General features: G+C 40.9%; 1 protein-coding gene across 1 annotated transcript in view; it reads left to right on the top strand.

Moving 5' to 3' along the window:
* Nucleotides 1-12,810, top strand: part of LOC122540182 (dynein axonemal heavy chain 8-like) — a 1,320,893-nt gene that overhangs the window by 240,514 nt on the left and 1,067,569 nt on the right. Inside the window, exon 9 of the mRNA XM_043675532.1 lies at nt 5,708-5,821. Within this exon, the coding sequence (XP_043531467.1) occupies nt 5,708-5,821 (114 nt within the window). The remainder of the gene's footprint in view (nt 1-5,707; nt 5,822-12,810) is intronic.

Here is a 12,810-nt window from a genome sequence, read left to right as displayed (position 1 = left end):
GCTGCATTTTGGGAAAGCAAATCTTAGCAGGACTTATACACTTAATGGTAAGTTCCTAGGGAGTGTTGCTGAACAAAGAGACCTTGGAGTGCAGGTTCATAGCTCATTGAAAGTGGAGTCGCAGGTAGATAGGATAGTGAAGAAGGCGTTTGGTATGCTTTCCTTTATTGGTCAGAGTATAGGAGTTGGGAGGTCATGTTGCGACTGTACATAGAGTCATAGAGATGTACATGACGTCAGTTATGCCACTTTTGGAATATTGCGTGCAATTCTGGTCTCCTTCTTATTGGAAGGATGTTGTGAAACTTGAAAGGGTTCAGAAAGGATTTACAAGGATGTTGCCAGGATTGGTGGATTTGAGGTAAAGGGAGAGGTTGATTAGGTTGGAGCTATTTTCCCCAGAGCGTCGGAGGCTGATGGATGATCTTATAGAGGTTTATAAAATCATGAGGGGCATGGTTTAGGGTGAGAGGGAAAAGATATCAAAGAGATCTAAGGGGCAACTTTTTCACGCAGAGGGCGGTGTGTGTCTGGAATGAGCTGCTAGATGAAGTGGTGGAGGTTGGTACAATTACAGCATTTAAAAGACATCTGATTGGGTGTATGAATAAGAAGAGTTTAGAGGGATATGGACTAAGTGCTAGCAAATGGAACTAGATAGATTAGGATGTCTGGCGGCATGGACGAGTTGGACAGCAGGGCAAAAGTGAGGACTACAGATGCTGGAAAACGGAGTTTAGGTCAGAGTGGTGCTGGAAAAGCACAGCAGGTCAGGCAGCATCCGAGGAGCAGGAAAATCTACGTTTCGGGCAAAAGCCTTCCTGATGAAGGGCTTTTGCCCGAAACGTCAACTTGGACAGCAGGGTCTGTTTCAGTGCTGCACATCTCTATGACTCTGTGACTCTATATAGCATCTCAAAGTTAGAAGAGGCTTTAGTTGCAATATTCCTTAACTATATACATCAATTTTTAGAAGATTTTAGTATCTGGAGCCTCAGGGAATGTTAGGCTCTTATTTTCAGAAAAAAACTGTTATCTCTACAGGCTTCCAGGAGAATTACTCATTTTTTTTTGTCTTCCACAGTGTTATTTGCCCACAAAAATTAACACATTCTTTCCACATACTGGGCCCAGTCTTTGACAGCAGAGTCGAATGAGTCAAATTTCCCAATGTCAGAAATGTTTGCTCTAACTCAAAAACAATTGTGCTAGTGAATTTTCTTCAGGATCATACTTTGTTCCTGTTGCCACTGAAATAACTCCACAGAGGCCAGTATCTGTTACCAAGATATTACATAAACAATCCTTGACTTTAGTACTCCTAATTCAGAGTTAGCTACCAGTGTTAATATTTTTGAGACTCCCCTATTTATGTCAGTCAGAGCTTTCTGATTTGACCAGATTATCAACTCTAATCAGGGAACTCATTTTCTATGAGGTCCAGCCAATAACATCATCTTGTTGATGGGCTTGACTGCAAAGTCAGGGTTTATCTGAGAACAGAATGCAATCAGTTCAGAGGGAGATAGTTTTGAATGGGTGAGGGTTGGCAGAGAAGTAAAGGCATCCAATGTTTCATTGACAATTATTGATGAACAAGTTGAGTGCAGGTAAAAGACCAGTGAGTGGAGTCCAGGTGGAGCAGTGTTGGAGATAGGTGAGGGGTTTGTGGGACAGGATAGGATTCTTGTCCAAAGAAATGGACACAGAGGTGATGGAAGAAGACTACAACATTAGTCGTCCCCAAAATTCATTGAGATGTGGCACAGAGGGATAAAACTAAGACATTTGCTGAGTACTTCAAGAGATTGTAAATATACCTGGCAAAAGGGTTAGGAGAAGGGATGGAAACAGATGAAAAGGAAAGGGAGAAAGTTTTCACAGGAGCCTTAGCTTCTCTGAGCTGTTGCAGCTTATTTTACTTAGTATCAGAAAGGAAGAGAAAATGTTTTTTTGGAACATTGAATAAACGGAGAATGAAGCGGGATTGGGGGGCAGCACCATCAGCACCACCTCACACTACCTCAGAGCTGTCTTACCACTAGGAGTAGGAGTAGGCCATTTAGCGCTTTGAGTCTGCTCCACCATCCAATATAATCATGGCTGATCCTCTATCTGAATGCTATATTCCTGCTTCCTCTCCATATCCCTTAAAAAGCTAAAACAAACTATTTCTTTATTGAATATACTCTGTGATTTGGCCTGTATAACCTTGTTGTAGAGGATTCCACAGATTCACTACCCTTTAAGTAACCAAGTATTTCCTCATCTCAGTCCTATGAGAGACTTTTTGTGCCTTCTGAAAATCCAAATATACACATCGATTGTCTCAAAATGTTACATGCTCAAAACCCCAGTAGATTTATACAGCATGATTTGCCTTTCATAAAACCATACTGACTTTTTCCAATCTGTTAATGCTTTCCTAATGATCGGTTATCTCAATCTTTTATAATAGACTCTAGCATTTTCCTCACTCCTGATGTTCAGCTAACTTGTCTGTAATTCTGTTATTTTCTCTCCCTTTCTTTTCAAATAGTGGAATTACATTTGCCACTGTCTAATATGTGTGATCTAATCCAGAGTCAATAGAATTTTGGAAGATGACAACATGCATTCAATATTTACAGGGTCCCTTTCTTGAGTACTTTGAGAGAAAGATAAACAGGTGATTTGTCAGCCCTTATCCATTAATTTCCCCAGCACCATTTTCTTATGAATAGTGACTTCCTTCAATTCAGTCCTGTTACAAAACCCTTCGTTCCCTGGAATGTGTGGAAAACTATTTATGCTCTTTTTGTGAAGACAGAACCAAAATATATGTTCAGTTCTTCTGCCATTCCTTTGCTCTTCATTGTAATTTCCCTGGCTTCTGACTGTATGGGTTCCATATTTATCTTTAATAATCTTTTTTCTCACCGTAAACTTATAGAAAATTTAATGGTCAGTTTGTAGAAGATTGGAAAAGATAGTTTGGAGAACCCTACTAAAGATATTCATGGTGGATAGGCAATAGTTTATATTTGAAGAATGTGTGCATGAATAACAAAGCAAACAACAGTAACAACAATAAAATACTCCCAATCCTCAGGCTTGCTGCTCTTTCTGGCTATTTTATATGCCTCTTTTTGATCTAATAATATTCATAATGTTTTTTTGCAAGCCATGGTTGATCTACCTTTCCTCTTTTATTTTTGTACCAGACTATCATGACTAATTGTTATTCATGCGCTGTTCTTTAAATATGAAACATATCCACCATCAACCAGTCTAATAAGATTATCCAATCTATCCTTGCTAACTGGCATACTCTCACAGTTCCCTCTAGATTCAGGACCCTAGTTTTGTATTCAACTACCTTGTTCTCCATCGTAATGAAGCACCCAATCAAGGAATCTGGCTCAACAAAATTTTTAATGACTCCTTTCTAATTGCACACTACCCAGCCTAGAATAGTCTGTTGCCTTGTCGAGATGTGGCATTAAGTATATTCAAGGCTGAGGTTGACAGATTTTTAATCAGTAAAAGAATCAAGGATGATAGGGAAAAGGTAGGCAGATGGAGTTAAGGATTAGCAGATCAGCCATGTTCTCATTGAATGGGTGGAGCAAATGCAATAGGCTGAATGGCCCACTTCTGCACCTCTATCTTAAGACCATAAGTGAGAGACCTCAGAGTGCATACCCACAGGGCTCCTGAAGATAGCCAGAAAAAAGACAAGGTATAAGAAAATATATGAGATACTTTTTTCATTCGACAGGGTATTGAACATAAAGGAAGGGCTGTTGATGTCATATACATGGACTTTAGTAAGGCGTTTGATAAGGTCCCCCATGGTAGACTAACGGAGAAAGTGAAGTCACATGGTGTGCAGGGTGTTCTAGCTAGGTGGATAAAGAACTGGTTGAGCAACAGGAGACAGAGTGGTAGTTGAAGGGAGTTTCTCGAAATGGAGAAAGGTGACCAGTGGTGTTCCGCAGGGGTCAGTGTTGGGGCCACTGTTGTTTGTAATATACATAAATGATCTGGAAGAGGGCACTGTTGGTATGATTAGCAAGTTTGCAGATGACACGAAGATTGGTGGAGTACCAGAATGCATAAGAGACTGTCAGAGAATACAGGAGGACATAGATAGACTGGAGAGTTAGGCAGAAAAGTGGCAGATGGTTTTCAATCCAGAAAAATGTGAGGTGCTGCATTTAGGCAAGACTAATTCTACAGCGAATTATACAATGAACGGAAGAGCCTTGGGAAAAGTTAATGAGCAGAGAGATCTGGGAGTACAGGTCCATTGTACCCTGAAGGTGGCTGCACAGGTGGATAGACTGGTCAAGAAGGCATATAGTCTGCTTGCCTTCATTGGACGGGGTATTGAGTATAAGAGCTGTCAAGTCATGTTAAAGTTGCACACGACGCTGGTTCGGCCGCATTTAGAATACTGTGGCACCCAACCATTGGCCCAGTTGTAAATAGATTAGACTCGATTCTCTACAGTGTGGAAACAGGCACTTCATCCCAATAAGCAAAAAGGAGATTGCGGGGGACCTGATTGAGGTTTACAAAATCATGAAGGGTATAGATAGGGCGGATAGAGACAAGCTTTTTCCCAGGGTGAAGAATTCCATAACGAGAGGTCACACTTTCAAGGTGAGAGGTGGAAAGTTTAAGGGGGATACACGTGATAAGTACTTCACACAGAGGGTGGTGGGCGTTTGGAACGTATTACCAGCAGAGGTAGTAGAGGCAGGCACGGTAGATTCATTTAAGATGCGTCTGGACAAATGCATGAGTAGGTAGGGAGCAGAGGGATACAGATGCTTAGGAATTGACTGACAGATTTAGACAGTACATTTGGATCGGCTCGGGCTTGGAGGGCCAAAGGGCCTGTTCCTGGACTGTAAGTTTTCTTTGTTCTTATTTTTTAAAAGTAGGGAGATTGTGCTGAAAGTATGTAAGACACTGGCTGTGCCGCAGCTGGAACGTTCCTGCTCATCATATTAGAGGAACAACATGATTGCTTTAGAATGAGTACACAGCACATTTACAGGAATGTTGCTAAGGCTTAAAAAATATATTTATAGGTAAATATTCGGTAGGTTAGGTTTGTTTTCCTTTGAGCAGATGAGAATGAATGGTGACTTAATTGAAGTATACAAAATTAAGGCTTAGTTAAGGTGGACAGGGAATATCCATTTCTCTTGGTAGCAATGTCACTTACCTAAGGGCATAGATTGAAAGTAATTGGGAGAAGGATTGGAGGGACATGAGGAAAAGATTTCGGTTACATGGATGATGGTGGGCATCTGGAATTTGCTGCCCATACTAGCAGTTAAGGTGGAAACCCTTAACTCATTTCAATGGAACCTGGATATGTACTTGATGCACTGTAGCCTGCAAGGTTACTAACTAGGTCCTGGAACGTGGAATCGGAGTGGGTGGTGAGTTTATACAGCTGGTGTAGATGCAATAGGCTGAATGAATTCTTCCTGTGCAGTAACATTCTATGATTCTGAGTTTCTAAGTGCAATCCAGGTGGATTGTCAAAATTGTGTGTGATTTGGGTTGCTAAAATTGTTGAGAGTGTTTAAACAAAATTGGCAGCAACGTTTGAGACTGCAGAGCCAATTTTGGTTTACTCTTGAAGTTAGTTTAAGATGTATCAACAACAAATGAAGTAGTTTGAAATGTTTTAATTTTTTTTCTCCAGATGTGGTTAGAGTTGGATTCTCAAATCACTGATGCAGCTAATGAAGCAAAGGACAATGTGAAGTTCCTGCAGGCACTGGAGAAAGTTTGTCAGCCACTTTACAATTCTGATCCGGTAATTAATTATTCATTATTAATGCTATCAGTCTGATTTTCTCATGACAAAAAATGTTAGCAATGAAGGATGAAATTCTCATCTCCTTACTATGGTGCTTCAAGTTTGAAGATAGAATTTTGAGCCAACAAGAAGTCTCCAGGTTAAAAATCTTGATTTTAAGCAAGGATTGTGTGTTGACTATATACAACCCATACACTGGATCTTATGGGAATTGTTATTTCCCCACAACTACCACTGAAAAATCAATGGTGAGTATAGCTGGGAGATGATTTAGTTGTTACTAACCAGGAGGTGGGATTTTTGCATTCAGAGAAAGGAAGTCCTCCCTCAGAAGATTGTCAGCCAAAATCCCACCTGGGTTCAACATCAAGCTGTGTTGGGGGCAGATTTCCCATTCACAGGTTTCACTGTTTTGCTCGAAAAGGGATTATGTCTCCAGTTCAAAGGTTCATAAGATATAGGAGCATAATTATGTCATTCGGCCCATCAAGTCTGTTTTGCCATTTGAACAGGCTGATAGCATTTGGTCTGTCCAAATGTAGTACTTACTACATCTGACATTAGCATACACTGCAAAAGATGCTATGATTGTCAGAGAGAAGGAGCAAGAGCAAGCCAGTAATACTTGGAAATTAACATATTGATTGTTCTGGAGCTCCAATCTGAAGTTTGCTAGATGGATCAGTTTGATTTGTATCATTTGGAAGTGTTATTGCACATTTCCTTCTGGAAGCCCACACGATATAGGCATTCACTGATGTGAATGAAATAACAACAGGCAGGATGAGACCCTTAAGTAGTCAGCCAGAAAAAAAACAGTAAATCATACGAGTAACACATGTTGGTCCAACTCATCAAGTACACTTCAAAACAGAGATACAATATTGCTGATATGCCCATTTCCAAACATCACTGATTTTTAACTGATTTTTTTCCTCTGGGATGACTTGGTCACATGAGGGCTTCAATATAGAACATAGAACAGTACAGGCTCTTTGGTCCATGATGTTGTGCTGAGCATTTATCTTAATCTAAGATCAACCTAACCTACACACCCCTCAATTTACTGCCATCCATCTGCTCGTCCAGCAGTGGCTTAACTATCCCTGATGTCTCTGATTCTACTACCCTCACTGGCAGTGCATTCCTTACACCCACAACTCTCTGCGTAAAGAACCTACCTCTGACATTGCCCCTATACCTTACACCAATCACCTTAACACTATGACCCCTCATGACAGCATTTTCTGCCCTGGGGAAAAGTCTCTGGCTATCTACTCTACCTATGCCTCTCATTACCTTGTACACATCTGTCAAGTCACCTCTCTTCCTTGTTCTCTCCAGTGTGAAAAGCCCTACCTCACTCAACCTCTCTTCATGAGACAAGACTTCCAATCCAGGCAGCATCCTGGTAAATCTCCGCTGCACCCTCTCTAAAGCATCTACACCCTTTCTATAATAAGGTGACCAGAACTGGACACAATATTCCATGTGTGGTCTAACCAGGGTTTTATAGAGCTGCAGCAAAACCTCATGGCTCTTAGACTGAATTCCCCTGTTAATGAAAGCCAAAACATCATATGCCTTCTTAACAATCCTGTCAACTTGGGTGGCAACTTTGAGGGATCTATGTACATGGATCCCAAGATCCTGCTGTACCTCCACATTGCCCAGAATCCTGTCTTTAACCCTGTGTTCAGCATTCAAATTCAACTTTCCAAAATGAATCACTTCGCATTTATCCAAGTTGAACTCCATCTGCCACTTCTCAACCCAGCTCTGCATCCTGTCAATGTCTTGTTGTAGCCTGCAACAATCCTTAACACTATCTACAGAACCACCGACCTTTGTATCATCGGTAAACTTACCAACCCACCCTTCCACTTCTTCATCCAAGTAATTTATAAAAACTACAAAGAGCAGAGGCCTAAGAAAAGATCCCTGCTGAACACCACTGGTCACCGAGCTCCAGGCGGAAAACTTTCCATCCACTACCACCAGCCAATTCTGTATCCAGACAGGCAAATTTCCCTGTATCCCAGAACTCCTAACTTTCTGAATGAGCCCACTGTGGGGAACTTTATCAAATGTCTTACTGAAATCCATATACACCACATTCACTGCTCGACCTTCATCAACTTGTCTCGTCACATCTTGAAAGAACTCAATCAGGCTTTTGAGGCATGACCTACCCCTCACAAAACCATGTTGACTATCTTTAATCAACTACGTTTTTCCAAATAGTCATAAACCCTATCTCTCAGAATCCTTTTTAGTACCTTGCTTCCACAGACATAAGACTGTCTGGTCTATAATTCCCAGGGATTTCAGTATTCCCTTTTTTAAACAGAGGAACAACATTTGCCTCTGTTTAATCATCCAGTACTACTCCAGTTGGAGAGTGAGGATACAAAGATCATTGCCAGGGGTGCAGCAATCTCTTCCCTTGCTTCCTGTACTAACTTGGATATATCTGGTCCGGCCAAAAGTGAGGACTGCAGATGCTGGAAACCAGAGTTTAGATCAGAGTGGTGCTAGAAAAGCACAGCAGGTCAGGCAGCATCCGAGGAGCAGGAAAATCGATGTTTCAGGCAAAAGCCCTTCAGAATGCTATCAAAACACTTCTTGTCTAGAGCTTTTAAACTGAAAGACTTGCACTGAGGTAACATACTTCCTAACTTTTCTGAACAAACTCATTCTTCTCTGAGAAACTGTTTCATACATCCAACAAGCAGGACGTTTTGTTGCCCGAAACGTCGAATTTCCTGCTTCTCGGATGCTGCCTGACCTGCTGTGCCTTTCTAGCACCACTCTGATATATATCTGGTCCGGCCCTGGGGACTTATCAATCTTGATGCTTCCCAGAATTTCCAGCACATCCACTTTCTTAATACAAGTCTGTTAAAGCCTGTTTACCTGGTCCACGGTATTCTCACTATTAACAAGATCCCTCTCTCTAGTGAATACTGAAGCAAAAAACTCATTTAGGGCCTCCCTTACCTCTTCAGACTCCAGGCACAAGTTCCCTCCACTATCGTGATCGACCCTACCCTCTCTCTGGACACTCTCTAATTCCTGACGTAGGTGTAGAATGCGTTTTGGTTTTCCCTAATCCTTTTTGCCAATATGCTGAAGACTGGCAGGTACCTGATGCTCCCCTCCCTAACCCAGATCCCATCCTCTGGTAACATTAAATAATTTGGAAACAAGGGATTTGGCACCAGGAAGGCCACTGTTTTGTAAGGTCTGTGATTAATATATATTTGAATTGTTTTAGAGTTTGAATTTTGAAATAGTGGCATATGTGTTTTGGGAACTGTATGTAACAGACATTAATGATTAACTTGTCAGTATTTCTGCAGCCAATGTTTTATAAAAATCTGTATGAGTGAAACAGTTCCTCGGTGCAAATTTGTTTGCACTGAGAGAGTTTTATGTGCGGACAGAATAAGCACTGAAGAGCAATAACTTGCTTTCAATTAGAAGGTTCAGTAATTTTTTTTGCTTGGGGAAACACCCATAGCTTAGAAACATTTTTGTTTCAGTTTACCAATGTCCTGCTTGTTGGATGTATGAAACAGTTTCTCTGAGAAGAATGAGTTTGTTCAGAAAAGTTAGGAAGTATGTTACCTCTGTGCAAGTCTTTCAGTTTAAAAGCTCTAGACAAGAAGTGTTTTGATAGAATTCTGAAGGGCATATTAAGAGCTGAGAATTCTAAGCTTAAGGAGGAGGCTATCAAACTCTCAAGACCAGGAATTATAAGTAACACTTAAGTTAACTCTATAGACGGGATAGAGAAGTGAACTTTCTCTGGTATTTATTTGTTATAAAGGTTTACTGTTGCAATCAATAGAATGTTATATTTTACTGTTTATTTTTAATGTTTCAAGTTGGTTTACATGGAAATAGCTTGGTTTACTCTATCTTGTTTTTCTTCTGCATAATAAACTTCTGTTGCATAGTTAGTCTCACATCTGCAGATGTGCATGCTTATGCTACACTGAGAGATCACTTTGCAAAATAGACAAAAAAAAAGCCTATCAACCCAGATTTCATTTGGGATCTGACTTGTCTGGTAATAACATCAGCTGGGATCATAACAATTGGAGGCTCAGCTGGGATTTGAATATACTGGAGTTAAAAAGGGTTTGTGTCTTCCTTTTTGAGATGATGGCTAAGTTGTGGTTCTGAACATAAAGCAACTGTGTTGCAGTGAAGTTACTATACAGAGTTCGAACCTGGTTTTAATTTTCGGTCAGAGTTGACTGGAATTCAAACCATAACTGGATTATTTGAAATCCTTGATTATAGTGAAACTGAGAAATTACGGCAGATATATTGAAGGTAGAAATAAAAGTAGCATCTCGTAAGGATTTGATGTTTCAAGTGATTATCCCATATTTAGAATTTGAAGAAAAGAAAATGAAATTCAGGTGTCATGGCTAAAATTAGTCAAGATACACTTAGAAATAAAAAAAAATTGAGTTAGAAGAAAACAGAGGATAGTGGAAGTTGAGGAAAGTGAAAAACAGAGGAACAAGGAAGGAAGCAAAAAGAACAACAAAGGGTAATGGAAAGGGGCATAGAGTTAAGAAAACTTGAAATGACCATAAGGTCATACAATTTGGGCAAGAATTAGACCATTTGGCCCATCAATTCTGCTGCACTATTTGATTATAACTGATACGTTTCACAACCCCATACTCCTGCCTACTCCTGTAACTCTTGATCCCTTCACTAAGCAAGATGGTAACTATCTCTGATTTAAATGCACTCAAAAACCTTTCATTGATGAAGCCATGCTGACTAAGCCGTACGTGTCTCTGTTTAGCCTGTCCGAGGATGGTTGTGTTGCCCCAGTCGAACTGGTGTCCTTCTTAATCTGTATGTAAGGATACTAGTGATAGTGGGTCTTGACCTTTGGTGGCCAGTTGGTGTTTATGTATCCTGGTGGCTAGCTTTCTGCCTGTCTGTACGATGTAGTGTTTGTTACAGTCCTTGCAGGGTATTTTGTAAATGACATTACTTTTTCTGGATGTTGGTATAGGGTCCTTTAGGTTCAGCGGTAGCTATTTCAGTGTGTTGGTAGGTTTGTGGGCTACCACAATGCCAAGGGGTCAGAGTAGTCTGGTCAGCATCTCCAAGATGTATTGATGTATCGTAGTGTGGCTAGGGTTTTTGGGCATGTAGTGTCTACTTGTTTGGAATTGTTGTTTAAGAATCAGTGGACTGTGTTTATCAAGTCAAGATGAGAATAGTGCTGGAAAAGCACAACAAGTCAGGCAGCAAGCGAGAAGCGGGAAAATCGACATTTCGGGCAAAAGCCCTTCATCAGGAATCCTGGTGAAGTGCTTTTGCCCAAAACGTCGATTTTCCTGCTGCTCGGAAGCTGCCTGACCTGCTGTGCTTTTCCACTCTAATCTTGACTCGAATCTCCAGCATCTGCAGTACCCATTTCTGCCTGCATTTATCTGGCACCTGTTGTTCTTGAGTGTGCTATATAAGTGTTTTTCTATTGCTGCTCGTGCTGCAGCGTGTTGTGGCTCGAACAATCCCAAACAAGTCGACACAACATGCCCAGAAACCCTAGCCACACCACCATACATCAAAGACATCTCGGAGCTGACTACCTGGTTACTCTGGCCTCTTGGCATCATGGTGGCCCACAAACCTACCAACACACTGAAACAGCTACTGATGAACCTAAAGGACCCTATACCAACAACCAGCAAATTGAGTGTCATTTACAAAATACGCTGCAAGGACTGTAACCAAACACTACATCAGAAAGACAGGCAGAAAACTACCTACCAGGATACACGAACACCAACTAGCCACCAAAAGACATGCCCTACTATCACTAGTATCCTTACATACAGACAAAGAAGAGCATCTATTTGACTGGGTCAACACATCCATCTCAGGACTGGCTAAACGGAGATACACATGGGAATTCCTAGAGGCTTGGCATCCAAACTAGATCTCCATCAATAAACACATCAATTTGAACCCCATTTACCAACTTCTGAGAAAAAGAACCGGAAATGATATCACCCACCTTAACCAACCAACAAACATAAATAGAAAGTGAGACAGAACACCAGCACTTCACCGGAGGCTCACTGATGATGTTACCTAGCATGGTGACAAAGGGTCTGAGAACAAACCTTCCAGTTCAGCGAGCAACTTTGCAACCCGAACCTTAACCTGAGCAACAAATCTTCTCAAAAATCGCAAAAATCCATGCCCTTTTTTTCATGATTCTTTTTCAAGCGAAAGTAGCTTCACCCAATCTACTCTGCCCAGCCAAGTCATGCTTTTGAAAAAAATTGAAGAAGGGCAAATTACGATAGTATTAGGCAGGGAGTTAGGGAGAGTTAATTGGGAACAGCTGTTATCAGGCAAGTCCACACGCGACATGTGGGCGTTGTTTAAAGACCAACTGATCGGAGTTCAGAATTGGCATGTTCCAGTAAGGAGGAAAGACAAGGATGTCAAAGTAAGGGATCCTTGGATAATGAGGGAGTTTGTGAATTTAGTCAAAAAGGGAAAAAGAAGCATATGCAATATTCAGGAAGGTAAAATTGGACCGGACCTGTGAGGAATATAAAGCAACCAAGAAAGACCACAAGCAGGGAATTAGGAGAGCAACGACATTGGCCATGACATGTCCTTGGCAAGTAGGATTAAAGAGAATCCCAAGGCATTTAATACATACATTAAAATCAAGAAGGTAACTCAGAATACAACAGCTGCGTTTAAACTAAATAAATAGCGGGGGGGAGGGAGACAAACTGAAAGTTTAAGAAGGAAATTGAAGGGAAAGTTAGAACAAGGGAAGTCAAGAAAGACAACGGTATCAATGATGCAGAAAACTCAGAAAGGGATCATGCCGTAAGGTTGAGTGAAATAGGGATTGATAGGAAGGGTGAGGGCAGTAATAACTTAAAAATACTATATATGAATGCACGAAGTATTAGAAATAA

This window comes from Chiloscyllium plagiosum, chromosome 3 (assembly GCF_004010195.1).
Source record: "Chiloscyllium plagiosum isolate BGI_BamShark_2017 chromosome 3, ASM401019v2, whole genome shotgun sequence".
Classification (NCBI taxonomy): domain Eukaryota; kingdom Metazoa; phylum Chordata; class Chondrichthyes; order Orectolobiformes; family Hemiscylliidae; genus Chiloscyllium; species Chiloscyllium plagiosum.
The sequence above is the reverse complement of the archived record's forward strand: the minus strand, read 5'-3'. Positions and strand labels throughout refer to the sequence as shown.